The 26,904-nt window shown below is 36.6% G+C and overlaps 1 protein-coding gene and 1 pseudogene across 17 annotated transcripts in view; one reads left to right on the top strand and one right to left on the bottom strand.

The window, feature by feature from the left end:
* LOC127683526 (rho GTPase-activating protein 20-like) overlaps positions 1-26,904 on the bottom strand; it is a 626,457-nt gene that overhangs the window by 403,858 nt on the left and 195,695 nt on the right. For 10 of the 17 annotated variants that reach the window (XM_052180841.1, XM_052180839.1, XM_052180843.1 and 7 more), the window contains exons 1-7: positions 25,442-25,468; positions 24,076-24,139; positions 21,539-21,712; positions 19,883-20,061; positions 19,464-19,625; positions 17,643-17,752; positions 17,054-17,243 (exon numbers count right to left, since the gene is read on the bottom strand). In XM_052180841.1, the coding sequence (XP_052036801.1) occupies positions 17,054-17,243; positions 17,643-17,752; positions 19,464-19,625; positions 19,883-20,061; positions 21,539-21,712; positions 24,076-24,139; positions 25,442-25,456 (894 nt within the window). In that variant the 5' untranslated portion in view covers positions 25,457-25,468. Of the gene's footprint in view, positions 1-10,497; positions 10,608-12,887; positions 13,047-14,363; positions 14,501-15,433; positions 15,693-17,053; positions 17,244-17,642; positions 17,753-19,463; positions 19,626-19,882; positions 20,062-21,538; positions 21,713-24,075; positions 24,140-25,441; positions 25,469-26,904 lie in introns of those variants that run through there. The other 7 variants (XM_052180829.1, XM_052180835.1, XM_052180830.1 and 4 more) reach the window with 6 other exon arrangements.
* LOC127683987 (uncharacterized) lies at positions 872-963 on the top strand (annotated as a pseudogene).

The following is a 26,904-nucleotide window of genomic DNA, read 5'->3' as shown; positions in this document are numbered from 1 at the left end:
TATACCACATTTTTTGTATCCACTCTTCTGTTGAGGGATACCTGGGTTCTTTCCAGCATCTGGCAATTATAAATAGGGCTGCTATGAACATAGTAGAGCATGTATCCTTATTACAAACCATAGGCATTTTTATTAAATAACAGATTCTCAGAAAAGTATATGTTAATAGCTAAATAGATAGATGAAATGATAGACAGATAGATATCAGTAATAATATCTATCCAAGAAGAGAAGTAATTTTCTACAAAACATTTTGAAATTTATACTCATTCTCAAATATTCTCAATACATTATTCTTTTTTAACCTATCAAAGGTATATGTGAAAATTCAGCTTCATTAACCCTATGAACCGTAGAGACCAACATGCAAAAATCACAGGACACTTTAAAAATAAATATGCTTTACTGAACAGAGTCAGAAAGCTTCATCTACAGGAAAGTCAGTCAGTATTGTAGATTAGTATATTATACTTCTCATCACAATGATGCTTAGTTCAGAATCATAGTCAAGGATAAAATACATTCCTTAAATGAATTCATTCTATCCTCTACATCTTCACTATAAAAACAGAAAAAATAAGTATAAAATATGATTCTATTTTATTTTCTTGCTATTAAAGTTTGAGGTTTAATAATTAGGTCTTTTTATTCCTTTTTTTCTGATGAATATTTTCTTCCTCCTGCTTTTTATTAAGTAGATTCTTTTGTAATACAACATGTTCTGATAGTTTTCCCTCCCTCTACTCCTCAGCTCCTCCCCACCCGACACGCCCACATGCACGCACGCCTCCCCTCCCCCCCCACACATGCACACCTTCTCTCACATCTGGGCTCAGTCCATTTCTTTATCTCAGTAGAAAAGAACAGGTTTATTGCTTCTCGGCCTTTTGGCTAAGATCAAGTGTAGAAAAGAACGGGCTTCTTAGAGTCTACAGACTAAAATTTTTTTTCAGAGAAACCAATGAAAGACCCAAAACTGTTCAATTGTGAGGTAAAGAAAATAAACTTAAGTCCAATCAAAGGTTCTTGACCTCACAGTGGTATGAACTCGCTGATAAGCGGCTATTAGCCTAGAAGATCAGAATACCCAAGAAACGATTCACATATCAAATGATGCCCAAGAAGAAGGAAGGAGAGGCCCCTAGTCCTAGAAAGGCTCAGTGCAGCAGTTTAGGGGAATACCAGGAAAGGGGAGCAGGAAGGGGTTCATGAGGTAACAAGGGGCGGGAAGAGGGCTTATGGGACTTTTTGAGAGGGGAGATCCAGGAAAGGGGAAATAATTTGAAATGTAAACAAAAAATATATCAAAAAATTAATTAAATTACACTTACAAAAAAAACTTCTTGAATACTACTGACATGTAAGTACACTTACTGCATCTATTCTGATATGTGGCTGTACGGGTTATTGTCACACTTCATAGGTGTTAGAAGCAGAATACTCCTGTCAACTGCTTCCCTAACACGTCAACATGTCTAATATTTTATGTACCATAGAAACTCATTTTCAACGTAGACGTTGCTAAGTCATAAACCGCTAGAATCAGTTGAATTTAGACATATTGCTGTAAGATTTCTTTGGCAAAAGGCACTCAACCTCCCATGGCTGGGGCTAGAAATTTAAGTCAGATTTATGGAAGTAGTGAGGCTGTAGACTTGAAAATTTATCACACTAATTTACTAGATCAGCTCAATTCCTTCTGTAGCATTCTAAATAATTTATACATTTATTTATGTATTTTTTAAAACTTAATATTTTATCCCCCCATCTCATCCACTCTCAGAACTTTCCACATCCCATATCTCCTCCCCACCCTGCTGTCTCCACATGGATGTCCTCATCCTCCAGCCCACCTGACCTCTAAACTCCCTGGGCCCTAGAGTCTCTTGAGGGTTAGGTGCATCATCTCTGAATGAATACAGACCTGGAGGTTTCTTTTGTAAGTGTGTTGGGGGCCTCATGTCAGCTGGTGTATGCTGCCTATTTGGTGGTTCAGTGTTTGAGAGATCTGAGAGGTCCAGATTGAGAGTGCTGGTCGTCCTACTGGGTCTCCTTCCTTAGCTGCTTTCATCCTTCCCTAATTCAACAACAGGAGTCAGGTGCTTCTGTCCATTAGTTGGGTGCAAATGTCTGTATCTGACTCTTTCAGCTGCTTGTTGGATCATTCAGAGGGCAGTCATGATAGGTCCCTTATTGTGAACTCTCCATAGCCTCAGTAATAGTGTCAGACCTTAGAGCCTCCGCTTGAGCTAGACCTCACTTTGGGCCTATCTCTGGCTCTTTTCCTCAGGCTCCTTTCCATTTCTATCTCTGCAGTTGTTTCAGAGAGGAACAATTACAGATCAGAGTTGTGACTGTGGGATGCCCCTCCCTCATTTGATGCCCTATCTTTCTTCCTGCTGGAGGTGGGCTATGTTCCCTCTCCCCACTGTCAGGCATCTAAGGTTGCTCCCTTTAGTGCCTGATAGTTGCTCACCTCCCAGGACTCTGGTACATTCTGGAGGGTCCTTCCCCTAACCTTCTACTTTCCAAGGTTGCTTGTTTACATTCTTTGTGCTGGCCCTCAGGGCTTCAGTCCTTTTCCTTCTCCCCATCCTAGATCAGGTTCCCCTCTCCCATGACTCCCCTGACCACTGTCCACTTTCCTTCCCAGGTCCCACCCTTCTTCCCCACTTGTGATTGCTTTCTTCTCCCTCCCAAGTGGGACTGAGTTGCCCTCACTTGTGCACTTCAGCTTGTTGACCTTTTTTGAGGTCTGTGGACTGTATGTTGGGTATTATGCATTTTTTGGCTAATATCCGCTTATTAGTGAGAATATTAGTGTGTCCTTTTGTGTCCGAATACCTTACTCAGGATATTTTCTAATTCCTTCCATTTGCTTGAAAAATTCAGGATGTCCTCATGCTTAACAGCTGAGTAGTATTCCATTGTGTAAATGAACATTTTCTGTATCGATTTGTTGTGGGACATCTGGGTTGTTTCCAGCTTCTAGGTATCTAAGATACCTAGCAGCACAAGGTTGCTATGAACGTAGTGGAACACGTGGCACCTCTGTGGCATGGTGGGCATCATTTGGGTATATTCTCAAGAGTGGTATTGCTAGGTCATCAGGTAGATCTATTTCCATTTTTCAAAATAAACACCAGAATGATTTCCAGAATGGTTGTAACAGGTTGCAACTCCACCAGCAATGGCGGAGTGTTCCTCTTTCTACATATCCTCAACAACACTGGTTGTCATCTGAGGTTTTTGAATGTAGTCAATCTGATTGGTGTAAAGTGGGATCCTGGGGTCATTTTGTTGTTGTTGTTTTGTTGGTTTTTGTTTTCTCTCAATATCTATTTTTCTATTGAGTATCTTCATTTACGTTGCCAATGGTAAAACCTTTCCCAATTTCCCCCCTCCTGAAAGCCCTCCTCCCCAAAGATTCCCTACCCCTCCTCCCATCACTTGCCTCCATGTGTATGTCCCTCTACCTGACACATTCCCACCTCACCCCCACCCCCACCCCAGTCGGTTTCCTTTTGTTGGGGCCTCTATTGAGCCTTTACCTGACCAAAGACCACTCCTCCCACTGATCCTGATGGTTCAGTCCCTGGGAGTCTTGGGGTGTCTGAGTGTCTGAAGTCATTCTTATTCCCATGGGGCTGTAACCCCTTCAGGTACTCCGGACTACCCTCCAGATCCTCCCACTGGTGACCCCAAGCCCAGTCCAATAGTTGGTTGCTAGTTTCTGCCTCTGTATTTATAGAGCTCTGTCAGGGCCCATCTGGAGACAGCCATGGCATGCTCCTTTTGGTACATGCTTCTTGTTGTAGTGTCGGGGTTTGGTGACTGTTTGTAGGATGAATCCCCAGGTAAGGCAGTCTCTGGGTGGCCTTTACTTCAGACTCTGCTCATTTCTCTGATCACTAAAACCTTTGACCATTCCTATGTTTTTTGAAGCCATGATTCACCTTTAATCTTATCATGTGTGATGATTAATGCTGATCATTAATGGAATTCTATTTAGAATTCTCTCTGAAAAAAGATTCTGGACATGACACTGAGGGTGTATTTATGGTCCTTAGATTCTGTCTATGCTTAAGTAACTGGTGGCCAAACCAATAGTATAACTAGGTTCTACTATTCCTTTCATGGTTCCTGGGATGTTTAAAAAGAAAAAACTTACTGAATATTAACATTTATTGTCCTCTGCTTCTGAATTAGGTGAACGACTTCACTAGCTACAACCTCCTGACATTAGAACTGCTGTATGTTGATATCTTGAGCCCTCAAAAAAATGAGCTATTTTCCTAATGTAAATAATTTAGTAGAGTACATTTTCACAGAAATAGGACAATAATTACTATTAACAAAATTATTGTGCAGGACTTAAAATGCTGTTTTGATTGTAGTTTGGAAGAAAAAATTAATAAAGTGATTCTAGTGGATCTGTTGCATGAATATAGGTGCCTGAGTAAGAGAGGTGGAGGAGAGTACTGGAAATGCCATTTTACAAATACTATGGAGAGTCATGAATCAGGCATATTCGAGTCTAAGCAATAACAATTTAATTCAATTTATTATAATAGATAAGAATATGTAATACATAACTTGAAATAAATAGTGAGTGAATCTATTTGTAATAAATAATATGGGTAAATGTATAATTGAAGTTGTTTCTTTTATTGAAATAGAATGACAGGAACCTTCTTTAGTCATGAGGAAGTTTCCTTTGTGGAAAGTCATATGTTGCAGTTGTTTCGTTGTCCCCTGCTAAATGAAGTCAAGAAATGTCTTAGTTAGAAAAACATTCTCTGATGATAGATTCACCCCACTTCAGATCAGACTAGTTTTCAGTATATTTTCTGAACTGTACACAAAAGCTTCTTGAGTTAACAATATATCTGCTCCTGAATGTGTTATTTGTTAAGATTCCTCACATAGGTGTTGTAGTGGATCCTGTGCAACTTCATATTGATACCAAATGCTAAGCATTTGGCAAGATTATGAATCAAATGAAATTAAACATCAGTGTTTCTGTCCAAGAATAGCAAAGCTTGTTGGCACATTGTTCACTCTTGGGAGTATGTGTAATGAATTTTTAAATTGAATAATTGTTTCTAAGTGAACTTTTTAAAAATAATTTCATATCCAAGATATCCTACATGACTTATGGACCATGGGAAGAAAGGTGAGAAATATAACAGGTAATATGCTGGAATTTGTACAGGGTCTAAGTAAGGAGTTCCTCTGTCCTACATGCATGTATGAAAGAATATATGTGTGTGTGCGAGTGTGTGTGTGTGTGAGTGTGTGTGTGTATGTGTGTCTTTATGCATACCTATGTATATATACACATATTAATATATAATTTAATGAAAGTATTGTTTAAAAATCTTTTCCCACGTTTTAATATAATAGGCTACAATAGGGCTTTGATATTTACAAATTTATGAAATCAGAGAATATCATCCTTCCATCTGTTTAATGACTAATTTCTCTTAATCTCTAGGAACTTCTGCTTGAGAAGAAGCAGATGAAACCTTTAATTCATCAGTATTTCAAAGCTTTTGACTTACCAGCAGTATTTACTGTAGTCTTTATGTCATCTGACCTCTTCTGACTGTTGTCACAAATTATAGGGTCATCTTCTCCAAATATATCTGCAAAGTTATCAATCATGATTTGTATAACAGAGATCTGTAACACAAGGAAAAAAAAACAAGATCTTCTGTAATTTTACATAGTTTACGAAATTGAAATCGATAAAAAATGAATTCCAAAATGAAAAGGAAAATATCAGTTACTTTGAGCAGATATGAACCTGTGAAATTAAGTCTCTGTCTGAAATGGAGATGCTTAAGTTCTTCGCAACTTACTTTATCATGTTAAAATTTCATACATACTTCAAAGAATAGGGGAACTACTAAAGCAATGTAACATTTCAGAACTGATATGCTGCCAGAATAACTGTGAGTGAATCACAGTACTGACTTCAAAGATTTCTTGAATTAGTGATTTTATGCAGGGGAATGGGGAAGAGGTGGAGTTTCATTGTGATATTTTGAATGTGATGCCTGTCTAATTCCAGGCATCTCAATTTATGGTACCATCTTTGTGAAATCTTTTGAGTGGTTTAGTGACTTGACATCTCTGGAGGAAGTATGTCATAGGTTAGAATGTAAGGTCACAGAAGTCAGGTGCCATTTGGAGTGTACTCTCTATGCTTCACGTTTGCTGCCTAAGATGAGAGCCACCAGGTCTCTGCTTCCTGTTTGGTTGCCCTACCTTCCTGCAGCCATGCTCCTCTGTCATGAATTTGAAGGATGGTAATGTCTCTAAATCTCTAAGTCCCAAATAAACATTTACTTCTATGAGTTGCCTTGGTCCTGGTGTTTTACTAAAGCAATAGAAAAAGGACTAATGAAGAATTTGGTGAGAACAGGGATCTATGTTGAGAAACTGAGACAACAGATTGGCCCATTGTGTAGAAAAGTCTGTGGAATATTTTCTTGATTAACAATGGAATTTATAGGTCCCAGAACTCCAGGATGGTGCCACCCAGGAGCTATTACTGAGACAAAGAGAGATAGGAGGTGCAGGAAAAGAGGCAGCAAGCACTCTTACACAGCTTGTGCATCAGTTCTTGCCTCCAGCTTCCTGCCTCGCTTTGGTTTTGCCCTGACATTTTCAGTAGTTAACTGGTAACTAGAAGTATATTGTGAAGTGTAACCTGTCCTCCAGAATTTTCCTCAGTGTTTTATCATAATAGTAGCAAATTAAGATACTTTCTAAATTGAAGGAGCTTTTCATTGGTCTACTCTACTCCATGGTGAGTAATACCACCATGACTTCATTCATTGGTAAGTCCTTTGTTGATTCTCTGTGAATTTCTCATCATGCAACCCAGTAACACTCATTTTCTAGTCCATCCATATCTACACTCTCCCCTGGTAACTTCCCCCAAACTTTAAAAAAATTAAAACATAAATAAAATTTTAAATTAAAATTAAACTGAGGGAAGAGGGGTCGTGAGGATGAGACCTAGAGTAGTGTACTGCAATCAGAATTAAAACTAAATAATTAAAGTGATGAAAAATATAAATGCATATAGCTTTTTAGGAAAAGGAAGAGATAAATGAAGCAAAATATTAAGGTACCTAAAAATGTACCCAAAATAATGCAAACATATACTTCTATTTTATATAAGTAGAAGTTAGTGCTAAAATATTAGAAACTATATTATATAAGATAGAGTATATGTTCATCATTATTCATTATATTACATATTGTATGTATATATATATATGTATACATATATCTATATGTATATATGTCTGTATACATATGCATATATATATGTATATGTATATATGTCTGTGTATATCTATATCTATATCTATATCTATATCTATATCTATATCTATATCTATATCTATATCTATATCTATATCTATATCTATATATAAAATTGTATGCAATGTTCTTTTTTATGACCAGTAGTGCAGTTAGGGTAATTCATAATTTTAATAGTCTCACAATGATAAAGAACAACTATCATGTGCTCCAAAGTACAGCTGTAATAGTAAATAATCAAACAAGTGAAACACTAGGTAATAGGGATTTTTTTCAACTTTACTGTAGTCTTCTTGAACTACCATTATACATGCAGCATATTATTGGGTAAAACATTAATATCTAAGATCAATATCTGAAAAAAAAGTAAAAAGGAAAGAAAGAACAAAAAACAAATGATTCACTTCCTTCAAACTATATTAACAATCTCCCTTCCCAATGTTTCCTGAAATAGATCAATGTATCTCCCACTCCAGAATAATGCAATCTTAGGGTTTCCTTTATCATCGCTGACCTTTCTGAGGTACTCCCAATTTCTTGATCACAATGACTACTTTGTTCTCAAAGGGAAAAATCAGATCCTCTTACCTTTTTTGGAATGTCACTTCCAAATAATGAGTTCACACAAGTCTGATCCCATAACACATGTGGAGCTATACGTATAGATAAGATGAAGCTGTCTAGAGTATTCTTGGCAGAAGTTTTAATTTTTAATAGCACACGAATGAGCTGTTTAAGAACAATGTAATTTGCTTGTGGCATCTTCAGTAGAATACTATATAGACAAAGGAAAATTTTACTGTTGATTGTCTGACAAGTAATGCTGCATTGTCAACATCCTTAATCATTAGGGAAATGCAAATCAAAATAACCCTGAAATTCCACCTCATTCCAGTTAAAATTGCCAGGACCAAAAACTTGGGGGACAGCAGATGCTGGTGAGGATGTGGAGAAAGAGGAACACTCCTACATTGCTGGTGGGATTGCAAGTTGGTAAAACCACTCTGGATATCGGGTTGTTGATTCCTCAGAAAATTGGACATAGTGCTACCAGCGGACCTAGCTATACCACTCCTTGGCTTATATCCTGAAGAAGCTCCAACAGACAATAAGGCCACATGCTCCACTATGCTCATAGTAGCCTTATTTATAGTAGGCAGAAGCTGGAAAGAACCCACATGTCCCTCAACAGAGGTATAGGTACAGAAAATGTACATTTATAAGATGGAGTACTGCTCAGCTATTAAAATCAATGAATTCATGAAATTCTTAGGCAAATGGGTAGAACTAGAAAATATCCTGAGTGAGGTAACCCAAAACCAACCAATCAAACAAACGAAAAACAAACACATCTTATGCACTCATTGATGAGTGAATATCAACCAAAACGCTCAGAATACCCAAGACACAATTCACAGACCACATGAAGGCCAAGAAGAAGGAAGGCCGCAGTGTGGATACTTCCATTTGTCTTAGAAGGGGGATCAAAATACCCATGGGAGGAGATTTAGACACAAAGGGTGGAGCAGAACCTTAAGGAAAGGCCATTTAGAGACTGCTCCACATGGGATTCATCCCATACACACTTACCAAACCCAGTCACTATTGTGACTGCCAACAAGGGCTATCCGACAGGAGCCCGATATACCTGTCTCCTGAGAGGCTCTGCCAGTGCCTGACAAAGACAGAAGTTGATGCTCACAGCCAACCAATGGACTAAGCACAGGGTCCCCAATGGAGGAGCTAGAGAGCTGTAGGGTTTTGCAGCCCCATAGGCTGGAATAATAATATAAACCAACCAGTAACCAGAGCTCCAAGGAACTAACCCACCAACCAAAGAGTACATATGGAGGGACCCATGGCTCCAGCTACATATATAGCAGAGGATGGGTTTTTCAGAAATCAATGAGAGGAGAGGACATTGGTCCTGTGAAAGCTTGCTGCTCCACTGAAGGGTAATGCCAGGACAGGAAAGTGGAAGTGGGTAGATAGGTGAGCAGGGGTCTGGAAGATGGGATAGGGGGTTTTCCGAGAGGAAATGAGGAAAGGGAATAATATTTGAGATGTAAATAAAGTAAATATCTAATAAAAAGAAATGGAACTTTGGATATAGTTATGCCATCGACTGCATGCATAGCTTCTGCATGTGCACTAATATAAACAAATGAATGACCCCACCCCAAAATACAGATTTTAGGTAAAATATTGCTACTGTTGGCTAAAATATTATCTGAAAATCAATTTCCCCTATAGAATTATGGGAAACTTTAAAAATTATGTATGCATTTTTCTGTATTACATGTATTACTGCTACCCACAGAACCCAGAGGAAGGTGTCAGGTTCTCTGGAAATAGAATGAATGAATGAAGCTTGTTGCAGGTTGTGTGTTCTGTGTATGGAAAAAAGTGTTGCCAAACAATGAACCATCTTTCTAACCACCATGGGGGCACATTTAATATCCAACTTACTATGAATCCATGCAGCACTCTTGTGACACTCTGGAACACAAGGAGCAGAAGGCGCACTAGTGACCCTACACAATGCAGGCATAAAAGCTTCTGCTATAGATAAGGCAGAGATACTGGAGTCCTGGGTAGAAATGGGAGCTCAAAGTCCTGGTACTTAAGAAATCATTCTATGGATACAGGGAAATGACCCAAAGAAGTCAAAGCTATACCTGACCCAGACTTATCTAGGTAGTTATAGTTGAGAAGGAAGAACTTAGTAATAGCTTCACGTTCTAATTAATGATATATGTATTTAAATGTTCAATATTTACAATACTATGGTAATAGTATTAGGATACAAATAGCCCACAGTTATTATACTTATATACTTCTTTTAACTTGTCTCACTCAGGAATTCAAACCAATGTTCTAATCTGTCTTGCACACAACTGCGTAGCATAAGCTGTCTTCCACACCATGACCATTATAATTTAGAAGACTCTCAAGTGGTTGGATTACAGACATGGTACAACACACTTGTGTGAGAAATGCACCTGTTTATAAAGTGACTATACATGTCTTAGCAAAGGAAACTTCTTGTCTTGGGACATCATTCCAGCTTATAATCCTATAAAGACAAGCCCATATATCTCAAAATGCATTACTTCTAACTTTGGGCATTTCCCCAAGTGTATACTATGTCATTACCTTCGTATAGTTGAAATTTTTCCAAGCAGGGATTCTTCATCAAGGACACTAAGCCAATTTTCATACAAATCTGAATAAAGTAAGCTTCCTTGTATGTTTCTAATAAAATCCTTTTATAATGAAAAAAACACAAGAAAATTAATGGTCTATGTACATTGTAGAAAGTATTTGAAAAAAGTTTTGTTTAAAAATAGGAGGTTAGACCAGGGATTGTTAACTTGTGTGTCACAATCTGTTTGGGGGTTCCATATCCTGCATATCAATAATTCCATGCATTATGCATTATAAAAGTGGAAACTAAAGGCAGGAGCCTATGTGTTTTTACCTAAGAGTAGAAGCAAAGAATCAGAGTTCTGACTGCAGCATCAATGAAATAACCCTACTGTCTATTCTGATTGCCTTTCCTGATTTTCAGTCCACCCTACTACCTGAAATCAGGGATATGCTTTCCAACTCACAGCCTGAAATTCTATCTGTCTCAATGGAGGTCAGCCGCTCTGTGGGATATCCAGACAGTAGCCTAGCATGACTGCTCTCTGAGAGACTTCACCCAGCAGCTGGCTAAAACAGATAGAGACCCACAGGGAAACATTAGATAGAGCTCATGGACTCTTAGTGAATAATTGAGGAAAGAATTCAGGGCCCCGATCAAGATAGGGACTCCACAAGAAGATCAACAGACTCAACTACCGTGGACCATTGAGAGCTGCCAAGAAGTGAACACCAACCAAAAAGCATACAGAAGCTGCGCTGTGACATATGGCATATATGTAGCAAATGTGCAGCTCGGACACCATGTGGGTCCCCCAACATTTGGAACAGGGTCTATCACTAAAACTGTTGACTGTCTGTGGAAACCCCTCACCCAGCTGGCCTCAGTAGGAAAAGTTGTGCTAACCTTGAAGAGAATTGATTTGTCAGGGTGCAAGGATAACACATGGGGACCTTGACCTGCTCAGAGGAGAAGGAAAGAGACTCATAAAGGATGAAGAGGTAGAGTGTAGCAGTTTCAAGATGAAAATTAATAAATAAATGAATGAATAAATTGGTAGTAATAATAGTAATATTAAAAGAAGAAAAAATGAACAGTAAGTATTAAAAAAAACAATAAAACAATCAAAAAGCAAAGTGTTCTTTCTGAAAATAAAAAACCATCCAAAAATGACAGGGCCAGGAAATGCTTCATTCTGATTGTATAATTAGGTGAACTTGTACTTTCAGTTCACAGAGAGTAAAGTTGTAATATACATGTATGCCTCTGGGTACACCTGGAATAGTGGTGAACTTCCTTACTTAAGCACACTGTTTTACATGTGAGAATGTCTCACAGTTTCACATCCATTCTTAAAACATGTAAATATTCAATTAAAATGTGTAAATATTCAACTATTTAAATTAATTGTAAGCAGCAACTTGTTTGAAATGCCACAATTAACTTTCACATTGTATCAAGGATAGAAATTCAGACAAATGGAAGGTGCCCAGGTGTTCCTGTACCTTTAAATTGCTGTGAATACACATGACTTCCAGTTACTGATCTTCACTTTCCTCCCTGTGATGTGGTCCCAGGTTTCTGGCAATGAGAGCCAGATGCACTTGGCAAGCTCGAGGGCCAAGGGGGGATCATTTGTTACCATTGCCTAACGTTATTAACCATGGCTACTCTCAGAGCATTATCTTTTCTCTTGATGTCTGGGGCCATAGCTCCAGTCTACTTAGAGGCAATCTCAGATCATGCCCCAAATAAAAATCAAACAATGATATTTGCTCTAGAGTTACTGCTGCTCACTGAGAAGTTAAGCATATTAGCCTACTTAGAAGTAAGTTAGGCTAATTCTTCAGTATTTGACATGGGGTTAGGATGGCAATATCAGGAAAAAGTGAAAATACTGCTTTATTTTTTCTTAGAGAAGGAAAACAATTTTATATATCTACTGGACATAGATATTGGACTGGATATAGAATTGGCAACATGCAATTCTCTCACATTACAAGTCTGTGGTAGAACAGCTATTTTGTACTGTTGTTACTTAAGTTTTTGTGGTAAGTATGATTTAAGACATGCATCGTGTAAAACACACTTTTATTACTATTATTACTTGTTCTATTATTAATTCAGGTGGCATAGTTAGAGAGGTGAAATCAGTGGGAACATTTGTAATGCCAAAAAAGCCCATCTGATGTATGAGAAAGTTAACTTCCAACATAAAGTGTTCACCTGTGTCTTTGTGATGAATCTTTGAGCTTGTCACACTTTTACCTAAAGTGACTCTTATTCAGAGATCATGTATCCATAGTTCAAGAAAACTGTCATGATCTGGTTATCTCAAGGACAGAATATGCATCTCTAGAGGGATGCTGAATGTTGGTGATGCAAAATACTGCCTTACCTTTAAAAGGTAAGCTACTGTGAGTACCGATTCTTGGTCCCAATTGATGTGTTGCTCAGTATAGATCTTATCCTTCAGGACCAAGTGTGATCTATCGGAAATGGATTGGAATACTTCTTCTGATTCTGGTCCTTTTTCCTCAATGACCGATATCATATCCTGTGTGGGATAAGGACAAGCTTCTATTATAACAGATCCAAACAGCTAAAGCACAAATAGGTCTTTGAAGGTAAACCAGAGTCATGGCAATCATGGATGCATAGCTACAACTGAAAGAAATGAAGAGGACATTTCACTTTTTTCTTTTTTAGCTTCCAAATATATTTCTTTCCCTAATCCATTTTTCCCAATTTGAATCATCAAGGGTTTCTGGTAATTAAACAACCCTCCAGATTGAATCACACTTCTAGTCACCGAAGCATTTTGGTGAATGGTGTTCTCTTACTTTTTCTTTGCTTTTTGAAGTTCTTTCTAGAGCATGCCATTCCAAGTAACTATTGGGATAGTTCTCTTTCAGAGATCACATCACTATTTGGCTTCCTGTCTACCCTGACCTCTACTGTGAAAACTGGCATTTGTGTTTTAAAGAAATCTTTCCTTTTCCACTATACTTCTGAGACTTTTATTTCCTTCTTTGGTGACTTCTTATTTTAAACCATCCTTATCTAAAGATGCTGTCACATTTAAGAACCCAAGCAATTTTCAGTTGTTCTACCATGGTTTCACTCTGTAAAAATGAGGACCATACACAGATTTACTCCATGTTTTCTTTCATTTTAATTGATTACATGATTACAGTTATTGATGACAAAATTATCCTGATCTAAAATACCTAAGGAATGGGCAGTAATTCTCATGTGTCTAACATGATAAACTTGTTCACGTGTGGCATAAATTCCTGGCACAGGCATAGAGCTAAAAGAGATGCTGGACAGTAAATGAATATTTCCAATGGAAATCTAGAAGCATATTTAAGATAGACTAAGCCTATTAGGCGACAATTTCATAGAATGCAGTAGTATAAAAAGATCAATGTATAGCAAAAAACATGTATATATCTAATTTATTGTTAATATCAGATAGTAATCTATAGATATTTTTGATTATAAGATTGAGTAATACCAGAGGCAATAACACCAAGGTAGACTCTAGAGTAATATGGAGTCCTAACACAGTTCAAAATATTGATAGTTGGGCAATTCCAAAGATCCATTGCATCCAACAAGCTGGTGAGTTTGGGTCTTTGCTGAAATCAGTGAAAAACATGGGAATACTATTTCTTTTCAAATTTTCACTTTTCATTAAATTAGAAGACTCTAACTTCAGTAGGTTTTATTTCTACTTTAAAAGAATCTGACCTCATGAATAGGTTATCTGTATATTCATCAGTTTGGTGAAATAGTTTACTTAGAAAATGGTTCCCAGAAATTATGGGAAATAGGACAGGTTTAGAAACCCAAAATGAAACAAACTCACAAGTATAGAAGGTAGCATTTTGTCCAAGCATATAAACCGTGGACATGTACGAAATACTTGGTTTTTTGGTGGTGCAGTAGGAGTTTGAGAAGTTGTTTGCTGGGTTGCATTCATATTATCTTCTTGAGTCTCTGATTCTAATAAAGGAGTAAAATCATTATTTATTGTAATTGAACTCACTTAGCACTTGCATGACCTTCACATTTTATAGCCTGCATTACTTATGCTTCACCACAAAGACACAGAAAAATAATCAGTATTATAACATTTATAATCATGATATTACTTCATAAGGCATTGGATATCTAGTTGTATATGGCCACAGTTCTAGTATACCTAGTAGTTTTAGGGTTTGTCTTGAAAGGTAAGCATATAGGTATTAGATTCAAGCGATAAAATAGTACCAATTTTTTAGTCCACCTGTGTCTTTCTGGCAGAACTGCCATGGCCAAATGTAAATTAACAATAGTATTTGAATTTCACCACACAACTTGCCTGACTGCACTTTTATTACAATCCTTGGTTTCCCCCTTCACAACCCACCGAACTGAGAGCTCAAATCTGAGTTCACAGTGTCAATGAATCCCATACTGGTATATTAGGCTATATTTTAAAACTTGCATAAAAGAAAAGCATTTTGGCATGTGCCTTTATACCCAGACCTCAGAAGCTGAGCCAAGATGATCTCTGCGAGTTTGAGGTCAGTCTGGTCTACACAGTAAGATTTAGGACAGCCAGACATTTCAGGTAGAGAAAACCCAATTTGGTATTGAATTGCTATTCAATGTATAATACACATCTAAATTAATACCCTTTATATCAAAGTAAGTAACATATACTTAGTCAATTACTCTCATTTCTGGGATTTACCTTTTGCATAAATTCAGGACCAGTGCAAAGAGGTACCAAAATATGGAGGGAATCTCTTGCAGTAGGAAATTATAACACACAGGTGAAGTGTCCCTTCACATGGTTTAGCAAATTCTTCATTGTTGTTTGTTATAAAATTCATAGTTCAGTGCTAAACGATTCTAACTTTTAACTTATAGTAGTAGGACATGTATACACACCGTTAGTGCCCTCAGAGAGAGGAGGAGCCACTTGACTTATTGTTGGTTCATCATGTTCAGGGGTGTATGTCCTCCCCTTGGGGCAGCTGCTGGCTCCATTTTCTGGTTCATTTGGGGTGATGATATTAGATGTAGTAACCTGGTCACATGAGGTATTTCCTCCGGGTCCATGATAAAACGAGGTTTCATACCATAGTGCAACAATATCTAGCCCGAACAGTTTCGGAGAATTATCTATGAGGAATGTTACGAGAGAAATCTGGGACAAAAAAGGGGCAAACAAAAAGGGTCTCTGTCATTTTGCATAGTTACAAATCACATTTTATTTAAGAATTTGGGAGGCTAAAAGTATGTACTTTAAAATACTGAGATAACATTAGCTTTAATGAAGTATCGAGGCGGGCTTCTTCTTAGAAATTTAAAAGATGATTATGAGATCAGATATTCAAGTGTGGTCATCACAGTCCAATATCATATAAGAGGATGATTTCCAATTTTCACCCTGTGAGGCCCAGAATGTTATACATATTGTCCACTTGATTAACCTTGCTTGTCTTGGACACATTCATGGCTGTGCATATTTGTAAGGATGCTTAAAGAAAAGCACAGCTAAGGAGGGAACTTTCTACTCAAAGGTCCCATGGGCTAACTAAAAGGCAAGAGACAGGCAAACCCATCTATGTGGTAACATTCACATTTCCCTGATGGTTCAGTGCAAATGCCATGGTAACAGCTTGATCCTCAGGTTTATTATGCTGGGAATTAATAAAATAATGCCTATGGAAGAAACTGGATAGTTATGGATCTGCAGTGTTTGTTTCTTTGTAACCCTTTTTTTTTCTTAGGATATTTGTTCCTATGCAATATGAGGAATACTTATTCTCAATTAGGCTGTCCTATAATATATTCCTTTCAGGTCCCAGGGCAGTTGGTCAATTAATAGTGAATCAGAAGCTCAAATACTGAGAATCAAAATAACCATTTGATACCAATACTGTAAAAATTCTGGTACTTTATTATAATATTTGAAAGGCAGGTCCCATAGAATACTTTACTCTATAATTCTCTAAACCAATGATAACCAGCATCAAGAGGTCAAGGCCATATTTAATTACAGAAATCAGGAGTCATAATAACCATACCTGATAAAAATGATCCAAAATTGCATTACCTTTGTTTTGTTGAGGAAACCATCATGAAAACAAGTAGCATTTTACAAATTCTACACTGATTACATCAGAATTCATTCTTGGTTGGTGAACCCAGTACCCAGGGTTTTTTTTTTTTGTTTTTTGTTTTTTGTTTTTTGTTTTTTTTTCATTTCACAGCATTTATTCTCACTGGATTCGTCTAAGGATATTCTAAGTCACAACTGACAAAAAAACTGCATCATTGAGCTCAAATACCTATTCATATTTTACTTACTTAAAATGCACCAATGATTCTTCCTCTCCAAAAGAAAGCCATTCAAACATGTACTTATTTTACAAAATGAAGCAAAACCAAAGCCAAAATCATCATCATCAACAACAAAGTAACTCAGACTCTGAGGGTAATACTGTCTTTCTGTCACATTGTAAAGGCTTATCAAAGCTAGGCTTAAAGTAAATGGCCAATTACCTTTTTGGAAATATCAGTAGCCAGTACTTTATTTCCATATCTAGGAAGGCATAAAAGAAATGGCGCTATTGCAGCAGAGAGACTGTATGCTGGCATGTGGTTTATCGAGGAATTTCTGGCTATTTTATTTAGAATTCTAAACATCTGTCTCAGGAATGCAGCATTCAGTGGCGGGAGTTCTTCTAAAAGCCTGAACAAAGAGACAGTTATGTTAAAAACAAGTTTACTCAATTTATAAATATAGAAAAGGGGAAAGTCATTATATCTTTTGAAATGACCTCCATAAATAAAAGGAAAGTAACAATGTATATTCAAAATATTGCTTAAATGTTTTTCCAGAATCAGGGTAGGGGTGGGGCCAAAATGACAAATTTAAGTGTAGTACAAAACTGATAATCATAAGCATGGTCCACTGTGACTCCCTAAGTCACACCTCTGTTTGCAAATGTATTCCGTGTTTGTGAACAATTGAAACCTTTTGCTGGCAGCATTTTTACTGAATATTTTTGGGATATATATTCTCTAATGTGTATAAGCAAATATTACTTCTATTTGGTTGATGTTGTTCACACAATTCGCCAGCCATTACCTCTTTGCTGTTGATAGTTTTTCTTCATTGCTGACCATTTCGGGTATGGAAAGCCAGTGCTCATACAGCTGAGAGGTCAATAGACTGCCTTTAATCATTTGAAGAAACTCCTTATATAGAGAGAAGAAATATTTTGCAGAAAACAAATTATGGAGATTACTGAAAACTTATTCAACTCTAAAATTTCGGATAGTCCCAACTTTCTTCACAGCTCCCCGACATTCCCCAAGGTAGAATGTTGACTGATGTGTAGGGCCAGTAAGATTTGTTCATAAAAACTGGAAAACTAAGAGCTGATGTTCAAATGTGCTTGGATTGCTGAAAAATCTCTTTTTAGATCGAAGTCCTCTAGTGGACAACTAAGCGAACTAGCATACCTAAGAGATCAATACCTCAGACCAAATACTATTTTTACATGACAGAAATATACAACGATGATAACTATAACAAAGAAACCCATATTATGTTAGTATCTAATTTCTGAGGTGCAGAAAATCATATCCACTATTAGAAGCATGGGAAGATATGAGGTCATGGCTCTTAGAGAAGGTCCTATCACAGTTTCTCTAAACAAGCATGTTTCCATAGTCTGTTCCAAATATTTAAGATAATTTTTACAGATAATGTAGCTTGCAAAGGTACTCTTGGCAATGCATGGAAACTATTATGAAAAACCACAGCTATTCAAGGTACAGAAAACAAAATAACCTGTGGCTTCAAGCCAAACTGCATACATAGTACACGCTAACTCCTAAACCCTGGGCTGCAAACATTGGTCAAAAGAGTCAGAAAGATTATATACCAGAAGATCAATAAATCTGCTTTGACATTGGGAGTCCTAGAAATGTGGGAGAGGCTTCACATTTGATAGTTCAACAATGTAATATGCTTGTCAAAACAATTTCTGAACAAAAGTCATCAATGTTAGTAATTCTAAATGGGAATGAATAAATCTTGTAAAAACAAACTTCTAGATAAAGAACTACATGCACATACATATTACAAAGAGTGAGGAAATTTGTATTTCTCAAAGGGAAGCCCCTAATTTGTAAGCCAATCATAGTTACCTCAGAAATAGTTCATATACTACCAATGATAATGGACTTATTAGGTTGTTTGAACATATTTGTGGGCTCACTTTTATCTATATAATAATAACAGAAGATGAAAATGGGCCATGTATTTTAGCAGAAGTAGGAGTCTAAGGGGAAACAAACTTAGAGCAAGGGAAAGGAAGGAGTGAAATGATGTAATTGAATTTTAATTTAAATAACAAATAAAAAGTATCATTTTATGGTGGTGAAGGTATGGCAGACTGATTAAGAATACTTGTTTCACAGCCATGAGGCCCTGCATTTCTGTACCAATATTTTGTGAGATATAGACAAGCAGATTATGACATCCTACTTGATATGTGTAGCAAAGAGTTACATGTAGGAGTCACATTCTCTATACTGAGGAAGAGAAATCTGCTTCTCAGAAAAACAGTAGTGCAAGACAGAGAATGAAGAACTCTGGCAGTCAAATGCATCTGAATTGGCATGCCTACCAGGTGACATTCCTATGCAAGTATGAAGTGACCATCCACATGGCCACATGAGAAAATCAAAGGAAAGATACTTTAGTAACTTTACTGCTCATTCTGACTGGATATTTGTTTGAGTCCCTACTCCTTATGTGATGAATAGCAGAAGAACCTTTTAGCTTACCAGATTTCCCTCTTATGTATCTACTATCACTCAAGGGAATGCATGATGAAGGAAACTACTCATGTAGACTCAGAGGAATCCAGAGGCTATGTGATGCAAGGACGATCCCTACCTTTAGAATCCAGCTTGCCAGGTGCACCGAGTGTTTTCTTATATTCACCTTTTGCCCAGAGTCGAGTTTTTCTTTCACTCCTTTGCACAATACATCACTAGGAGCTATACTAAATATACCTACTGCTGTAGGGCCCTTTTCTCTTAAGACGGACAGGATGTCCTGAGAGAAAGAAAGGGAAATACCAGTCACTCTTTATGCAGTGCCCAGCACTATTGGCTCAGGAGAAGCAGACCAATGGCGTGCACAGGTGCAGTGAAAGGGCTGGCATGGGCAAGAAGGACTGCAAACTGGTTTGGACTCTCAATCTTTACTTGTACAAATCCCACCCTACTGTTAACTCTGAAAGATCAGGCAACACTGGTCTTTTTATCAGATTTTTCCTTAGGAAAGCCAAAAGTGAATCATGTGAGTCCTACCAGAATTTCGGTGGGCCATTTTCCATCCTTACAGATCCAATTCAACTCTCTACCAAAGAGTTTTCCCTTCTTCTTAACTTTTGGGACAGTGTACCCTTGGTCCTCATGGGGCACATAGGCCCTGGGGAAGCATCGTGTCCTATAAGTTCTTTCCTTCTTCTTCAGTATTTCCGTTGATTCTAAGGAGGAGATAAGATCATTACCTGGAATCCTGTAATATGGCCTTTTAAAAAACCAAATTTCAATTGCATAATGTCCCTGTTGTCATGGATTAGGCGTCCTGTAGCATCTTTATATTCTTCTTCCCTATACTCTACATTGTTATTAATCTGTGAGATGTATCTAAGACATGATCCCATGGGAATTCTCACAAGATTATGTTGCACTGCATCATAAGATAAATGATATGCAATTGAGCAAGTTCCCTGAACTATGTACAGGCAGTTGTATCACTAAGTCATATCCATTTTCATAGCTACCCTCATTTTTATTCACAGCAATCAGTTTTATATTTTCTTCAAATGTCATAGTGAAGCGCTTCCAATTCTTAGATTTCTTGATGAGCTTTTAGAAGGACCATTGTTACATTTCTATCATCAGCAATATTCCTCCTTCATGGGAATGCATACATGACTGCCTGTTTTGTCAAACTCGGGACCCTGGTTCCTGTAGTGTAAGTTCAAAGCTGAGATCAAAGTTTACTTTTCTCTTCAAAGACATCTTTTCAAAAACTAGACCATAATGAACACTTATATGGTACTTAAAACAAAAGTATTAAAAGTAAATAAAAGAGTCATATAACAAAATATAAATTAAACGGTCTTTCTCAATATAGAAAGTTTTGACTATTTGTCCAAAACAAAATAATAAGACTGGAAAAACACAAGTAATATGATACAGTCTGAATAGGATATATCAATTTTAGTGTAAGTATGCATCTGTATAGACATGTATTTAGGCACACATATGTATACACATACATACACACAATGACTTTTTTTTAGAAAAGCAAGAATTTAAAGCAATGAAGGGGATACTTAGGAGTAATGTGGAAAATAATAAAATAATAAAACAAGAAAATATTTTTGGAAAAAAATGTCCTTAAGACAATTTCAAAAGCCCCAGAACTTAAGTATTAAGTCTATTTGAAATCCAACTGCAGGTATAGAAGACACACAAAAATATGCTTTTAGTGTAATTGAAAATGAGATTAGAGTCTGAGCTTGGACACCAAGGTTACTTCTACTTTAGTCTGACACAGATTATGTCCAGTTCCATACATATATCCTTTCTGTGCCTCTTACAATAATTTAAATGCAGTTCTTAGGTCATTCTCTGCTTTAATCATGAAACAACATGAAATTGTATTCTAATGAGATGAAAGCTCTGTGCCCACACACTTGTATACATATAGCATCTTGGAATTCCAGCTTATGGTGACTATCTGTCTGGAACAAATGGGATATTCTCCCAAAAATATCAAGTTTAGACTTGATGTCAGAATATAAAGATCTCCGGCTAGACCTGGGGCGTATTGTATTGGGTTTGTTTTCTGCAGTGCCCTTCCCGTAAGCAACAATGTCAACATGCATTGATATTTTATGCAAAATTGAAATGGCAACTAGGAGGGCACTTGAAGGAAGGTAGACGACTTACTCTGCTGCTGGCTTATAGCTGAGTATCGGGGCTTTAAAATGAATTGCCCCTCCAAGTTTAGGTCTTGCCTAAGCAATCCAGGCAAGAGAGGAAAAGCTGTAGAATTTTTTGAATTTACTCTACTGTAGGTGTGTTGAAGGTGGGTCATTATGACCTCCTGTAGATACTCATAACCTATAAAAAGAAAAGAATATAAATTGAAACTAATCATAATGAGTGTGAGCTTCCAATGGGCTTTGGCAAGCACTACTCTATTTTCTGTCTCAACTTTCTTCTGGACAATGTAGACTGTCCCTAAGCATTAGGAGAATGACATGAATATTATGATAAAGTAAGGATGTGTAAGCTGAGAACTCTAAAATCAAGGAGAAAATTTTCAATTTATCACTTTATTTAGATCCACATGAGCACATTTGTTGTTTCTACTTTGACAGTATTAAGACCTGCCTGTTTTAGGTGTATGGCCTGTAGGTTGAAATACACATTCAAAGTGATAGTGAGACACAAACAAGAGCAGTAAGTTCTTGGGATTTCTGAAAAATTCATGATGTACAAAGATCTTCCAAATTTTAGAATTAAACTGATATCAAGTTCACAGATTTCACTCAATAAATTTATTTAGAATGTGCCAATCCATATTTGTCTTTTCACTGACTGAGTACTGCTATTGTGTCCATCATATAAAAAGCCAAAAAAAAAAAAAAAAAAACTGGATGATTTTGGCCCATGCTTGTATTTTCAGCACTCATTGATTAAAAAAGTAAGGACTGGGAGTTTCATACCTGCTTGGACTCAATAGAAATATAAAGTCAAATGTGTCAGTTTGGTTTGAGCTGGTTATTATCTAGTGTATTAAAATCCTGAAAATAAATATTGAAGAAAAACAAAAGTAGTTCAGTTTCAGTTTCCTTCAAATAATCAAAATATTGCCAGTGTCCTTCATAATACATGAGAAAATGTTGAATAACAAAGTACTCTGATCTCTAAAAGACATTGTTACTGTCTCTTTTCTGTAGTTCACTTTATGCATTCAAATTTCACATTTTAATTAACTTTTAAAAGATAATCCTTGCAAGCACACTTAATGATCTCAGAATTTTAATTGTTATCCAAATGCTTCTGAGCATTTTATTACTCTTATTTATTTGGCAATAATTTAGCTAGTGAGAAAATTTTTTAAAAAGACAATAGAAGGAACACCAGGTGATTCAGTCAAGGAGTCTCTAGTAATCTGAATATGATCTCTCATTCAGTGGGGAAATTGCTTGTCATAGGGAACTGCATATTTCACATGGACTCACATATGGCCACATTTACAATTTTCATTACGAAACAGAATCTACATAGTTTAAAATAAAGAGAATATGTTTGTTTATAACATGTACACTTTTATTAAGATGGTCACAAGTCAGTGTAAAGGACAGCTCTGCCTGACTCATCACCTCAACCCACACCCAGGGAGACCAATGCCTTCATACATCAAGTTGCAGCACAAAAAGGTGGAGCCCACAATAGCTGACCATGCAGAAGCGAAAAACAAAAAGAAAGAAGTACTAAGGCAGAAGATTTTTTAAAAAGATGCAGTACACAATTTACACAGAAGCAACACTGTCACCTTCCCAGTGAGGACTCAGGTAATGGACTTAGCATCCTCCTCTTAGGAGTGTGGGTGACTTTGGGGAGGGGGAAGGACTTCCTGTAACCATATATTTCATGGATAATGGAATGACTTTTAAAAAGAACAAAAAGAAAAAAATGTACAATCAAAGTCCACAGACACATTGTAGAACTTTGGGGGATGTTTGCTCCAACCTACCACTGTTCCAGATTTTAAACCCTGATCAAAAACTCCAAAACAAAGCAAATTGAATAAGTTTTAAACTTGCCACATTTTTTTGCCACTTACATGAAATCTTTGGACACACACACACACACACACACATACACACACACACACAAGTCTTGTGACCGCAGTTTCCTCAAAGACACTGAATTATTCTTTGAATGTGTTTTCATTTAAATTTTAGACTTGTTTCTGTTTGTAATTGTTTTGCTCACATGTATACTGTTGTACCATATAGAGCCTGATAACTGAGCAGGTCATACCAGGGAATTTGATCCCCTGAAACTATAGTTTTGGATGCCTATGAGCTATCATGTGACTGTTGGGAATCAATGAAAAATTTCTCTAGCTAGTAGGATTTTGTGTAATGATTACCCATTTTTTTTTGTTGTTACTTTCTTCAGAAATGATATATTCAGAGTTTTGTTTTTCTTTTTAGGAAAATTAAGTTTCTCAAGTGAAAATCACAGTAGAATCTGTTATTTTTTTGTCAGCTCACAGACTCTATCTTAATGAGGTTATCAATGTGCCTGAAGGCTACAATGAAGTTATTATAAATATAATGAATGGCATAATATTTAGAAATTTTGTTTTAGTATGTACTTAAATGTAAATCTAAATAATGAAAATCTGAGATTTCAGGGATAGACCATTGAACTCAGCTAGTCCTTCTTTAGATTTCTCTGGTACTTACCTTGCAGTGGTCTTGGAGCTTCTGCATGGCCAGGATGGAACCAGAGCTGGTAATCTCCATTGTTCTGAGAGCCAAAAAGAACCAACTGTCACAAATAATCTGACAGTAGAATCCTGTATAATATAGTGATTTTCTTTACTTACAATTTCCAGCTCTCTAGCAGGAAAATTATTAGGACTAGTATGAATGGCATATATTCTGACCACAGATTTGAGTCATCAGGACTGATTTCAGAAGAAAATCAAGAAGTACTTGCCTTTCCTCTCTGAAGTAAACTCCGTCTATTGATCCACCAAGAATACTGGTCTTATTCTTATAGAATAAGAAATTGCATTCGGCCATCAACACTAACCAAGACCAATATTATTACAAAATGACCCACAAGGGTCTCTCCGTCTATCAGTGGGATATTGAATATTGATTTGACATGAACACACAACCTTGAACCCATAGAGTCATATACTCACTGTGATTATGATGACTTGATAAAGAACATTTGAAAAATATAGTTATTTCAGCAACAGTGAGAAAAATAGCCAAAATAAACCCCAAGAAACAAAAAACAGAGAGGCTTTGAGGGTGCCTAGGAGTACACACAACCATTGGCTTTCATTTAGCGATAACCATTCTGTGGAGAAGATGAAGATGGGTCTAACCTGGAAAATAGGCCAGATACTGGAAAGAAGTTCCACAACATAATTATTGCATACAGAATTATGGATCCATTGAAACAATAATATAAATAGAACATTCTGTTGAAATTGCTAGCAAACTCCAGGATAATATAATCTAATTGGAGTTATCATTAATTGTACTTGCTTGTTGATTCATGAGTAAATCCAAGAAAGTGTGTCATAGAGTTTTTAAGTATTAAGCTAAGGGACAAAAATGCATTCAAGCAGACACTCAAACATCTACTCACCCAAATATAGAAGGAGAGAAAGAGTAAGAAAGAGAAAGAGCAATAGAGACAGAGAAACAGAGTGACACTCTCTGTTTCTCATATACTCATCATACGAACCCACAGGAAGTGATAGAGAGATATATAAACATATACAGTGAAATTCACCAATACACACACACACACACACACACACACACACACACACATACACCCCACACACAATAACATAGGGCTATAAGTTTCCTTTCTTTGGAAATGTAGACAAGAAATTCAAGAAAAAGGTCCCTTTCTAGATTATTATATTATAGATGCCTTTACTTCCAAAAGGAGAAGATTGTAAAATATGCAAATTTATCATGATGAAGTTTCATCTGTATAATTTATATGCATACACCTTTGCAGATATGTGAATCTCAAAAGGAAAATTCAATTTTAACCCCAAAGAACTTGAAAATAACTTACGGGTATTCTCATCATTGATAGTAACTTCATAATTATTTCATTTACTGTATCGATGTTTGTTGCTTTTATGCATAAAGGCTATGAAAAGTACAGAGAAGAATGGTATAAAACAATGTTGAAGCTCATAAGTATAAAATTGGTTATTGTCTAATCATTACTAATAATCTAAAATCTGTAATCTAACTCTAATATAAAATAAACATTTTCTTTTCTTCCCTTGCGATATCTCTGGAAGACTTTCAGTCTAACATATTTATCACAAAATTAACTATGTGGATACTTGATATTCAAACATTAACTGTAACAGGTTGTGTATAATAAAGCAAGACTGAGTAGCCGTGGGTGCAGGAGCTCAGCATCCTGATTATTCTTTCATTATGTCAGCAGACAGGTAGGGGGAGGGTGGTTGGAATAGAGCACAACCCTTTGCTTCCTCCCTGTTTAGACTTCCATCACTTACATCCTTACTTTCATGTACACCATGTGTACAGTTCTAGGAAAGTCAGGATGAATAGCAAAACTGCAATAAAAAAAGAAAAGAAAAACAAAAACAAAAGAAAATGAAAAACAAAACAAACAAAGATGGGTGATTACTCTCTCCATGTCAAGCTGTGTATATAGTTAGATGGTATACAGACATACAGTAATGAAATCTGTAATGGTGATAGAACTAGGAAATCAAAATGAGCATTTTAGAATTCCTCTATTGCTTTATGCTCCCAAAACAAGCAAGGTGCTTTTATTTTTTGATCTCTATTGCTTCTCACAGCTAGAATCTTCTACAAAGACCCAGGAAGACAGCAAGAAGTAAATAGCATGAAATAAAATGATAGGAATCTGAGAAGATAGCACTGATGTCCTCGAATTCTAATATATTACTATAGTGTATGACTGTGAGTAGGTAGGTATATCTTTACGAAGATAGTTTCTAAGGTATCAGCTATCTGCAATAAGCATTGTTAGTGCCTAAGAAACAGTCCCTTAAATAAGAAACATATCACAAGTGCCCCCTTGCTATCCATAAGCAACCTTGAAACAAGAAAAAAGGAAACCACTTCATAATCCATTATCTTTCACAGCATTTTTATTTATTGTTTTCTAACCACTGGGCATAATCTATTATCCTGAAAATAATTTTGTGTGTGTGTGTGTGTGTGTGTGAGTGTGTGTGTGTGTGTGAGAGAGAGTCTTTGTGTGTGTGTGTGTGTGTGAGAGAGAGTATGTTTTGTGTCTGTGTGTGAGTGTGTATGTGTGTGTGAGAGAGAGAGAGTCTGTGTGTGTGTGTGAGAGAGTATGTTGTGTGTGTGTGTGTGTGTTTCTGAAGATTTATCCAAGTCCCTACTGCAACATGACAGGTAACTTGAATTTTATGAACAAGGATAAGGATACCTTACACTAACTAATTTTACATCTTGCTATCTATATACTAAGAATTATGCAAAAACATCTTAGAATGTGGAAGA

Source organism: Apodemus sylvaticus, chromosome 4 (assembly GCF_947179515.1).
Source record: "Apodemus sylvaticus chromosome 4, mApoSyl1.1, whole genome shotgun sequence".
Taxonomy (NCBI): domain Eukaryota; kingdom Metazoa; phylum Chordata; class Mammalia; order Rodentia; family Muridae; genus Apodemus; species Apodemus sylvaticus.
This window is presented reverse-complemented; position numbering and strand designations above follow the sequence as displayed.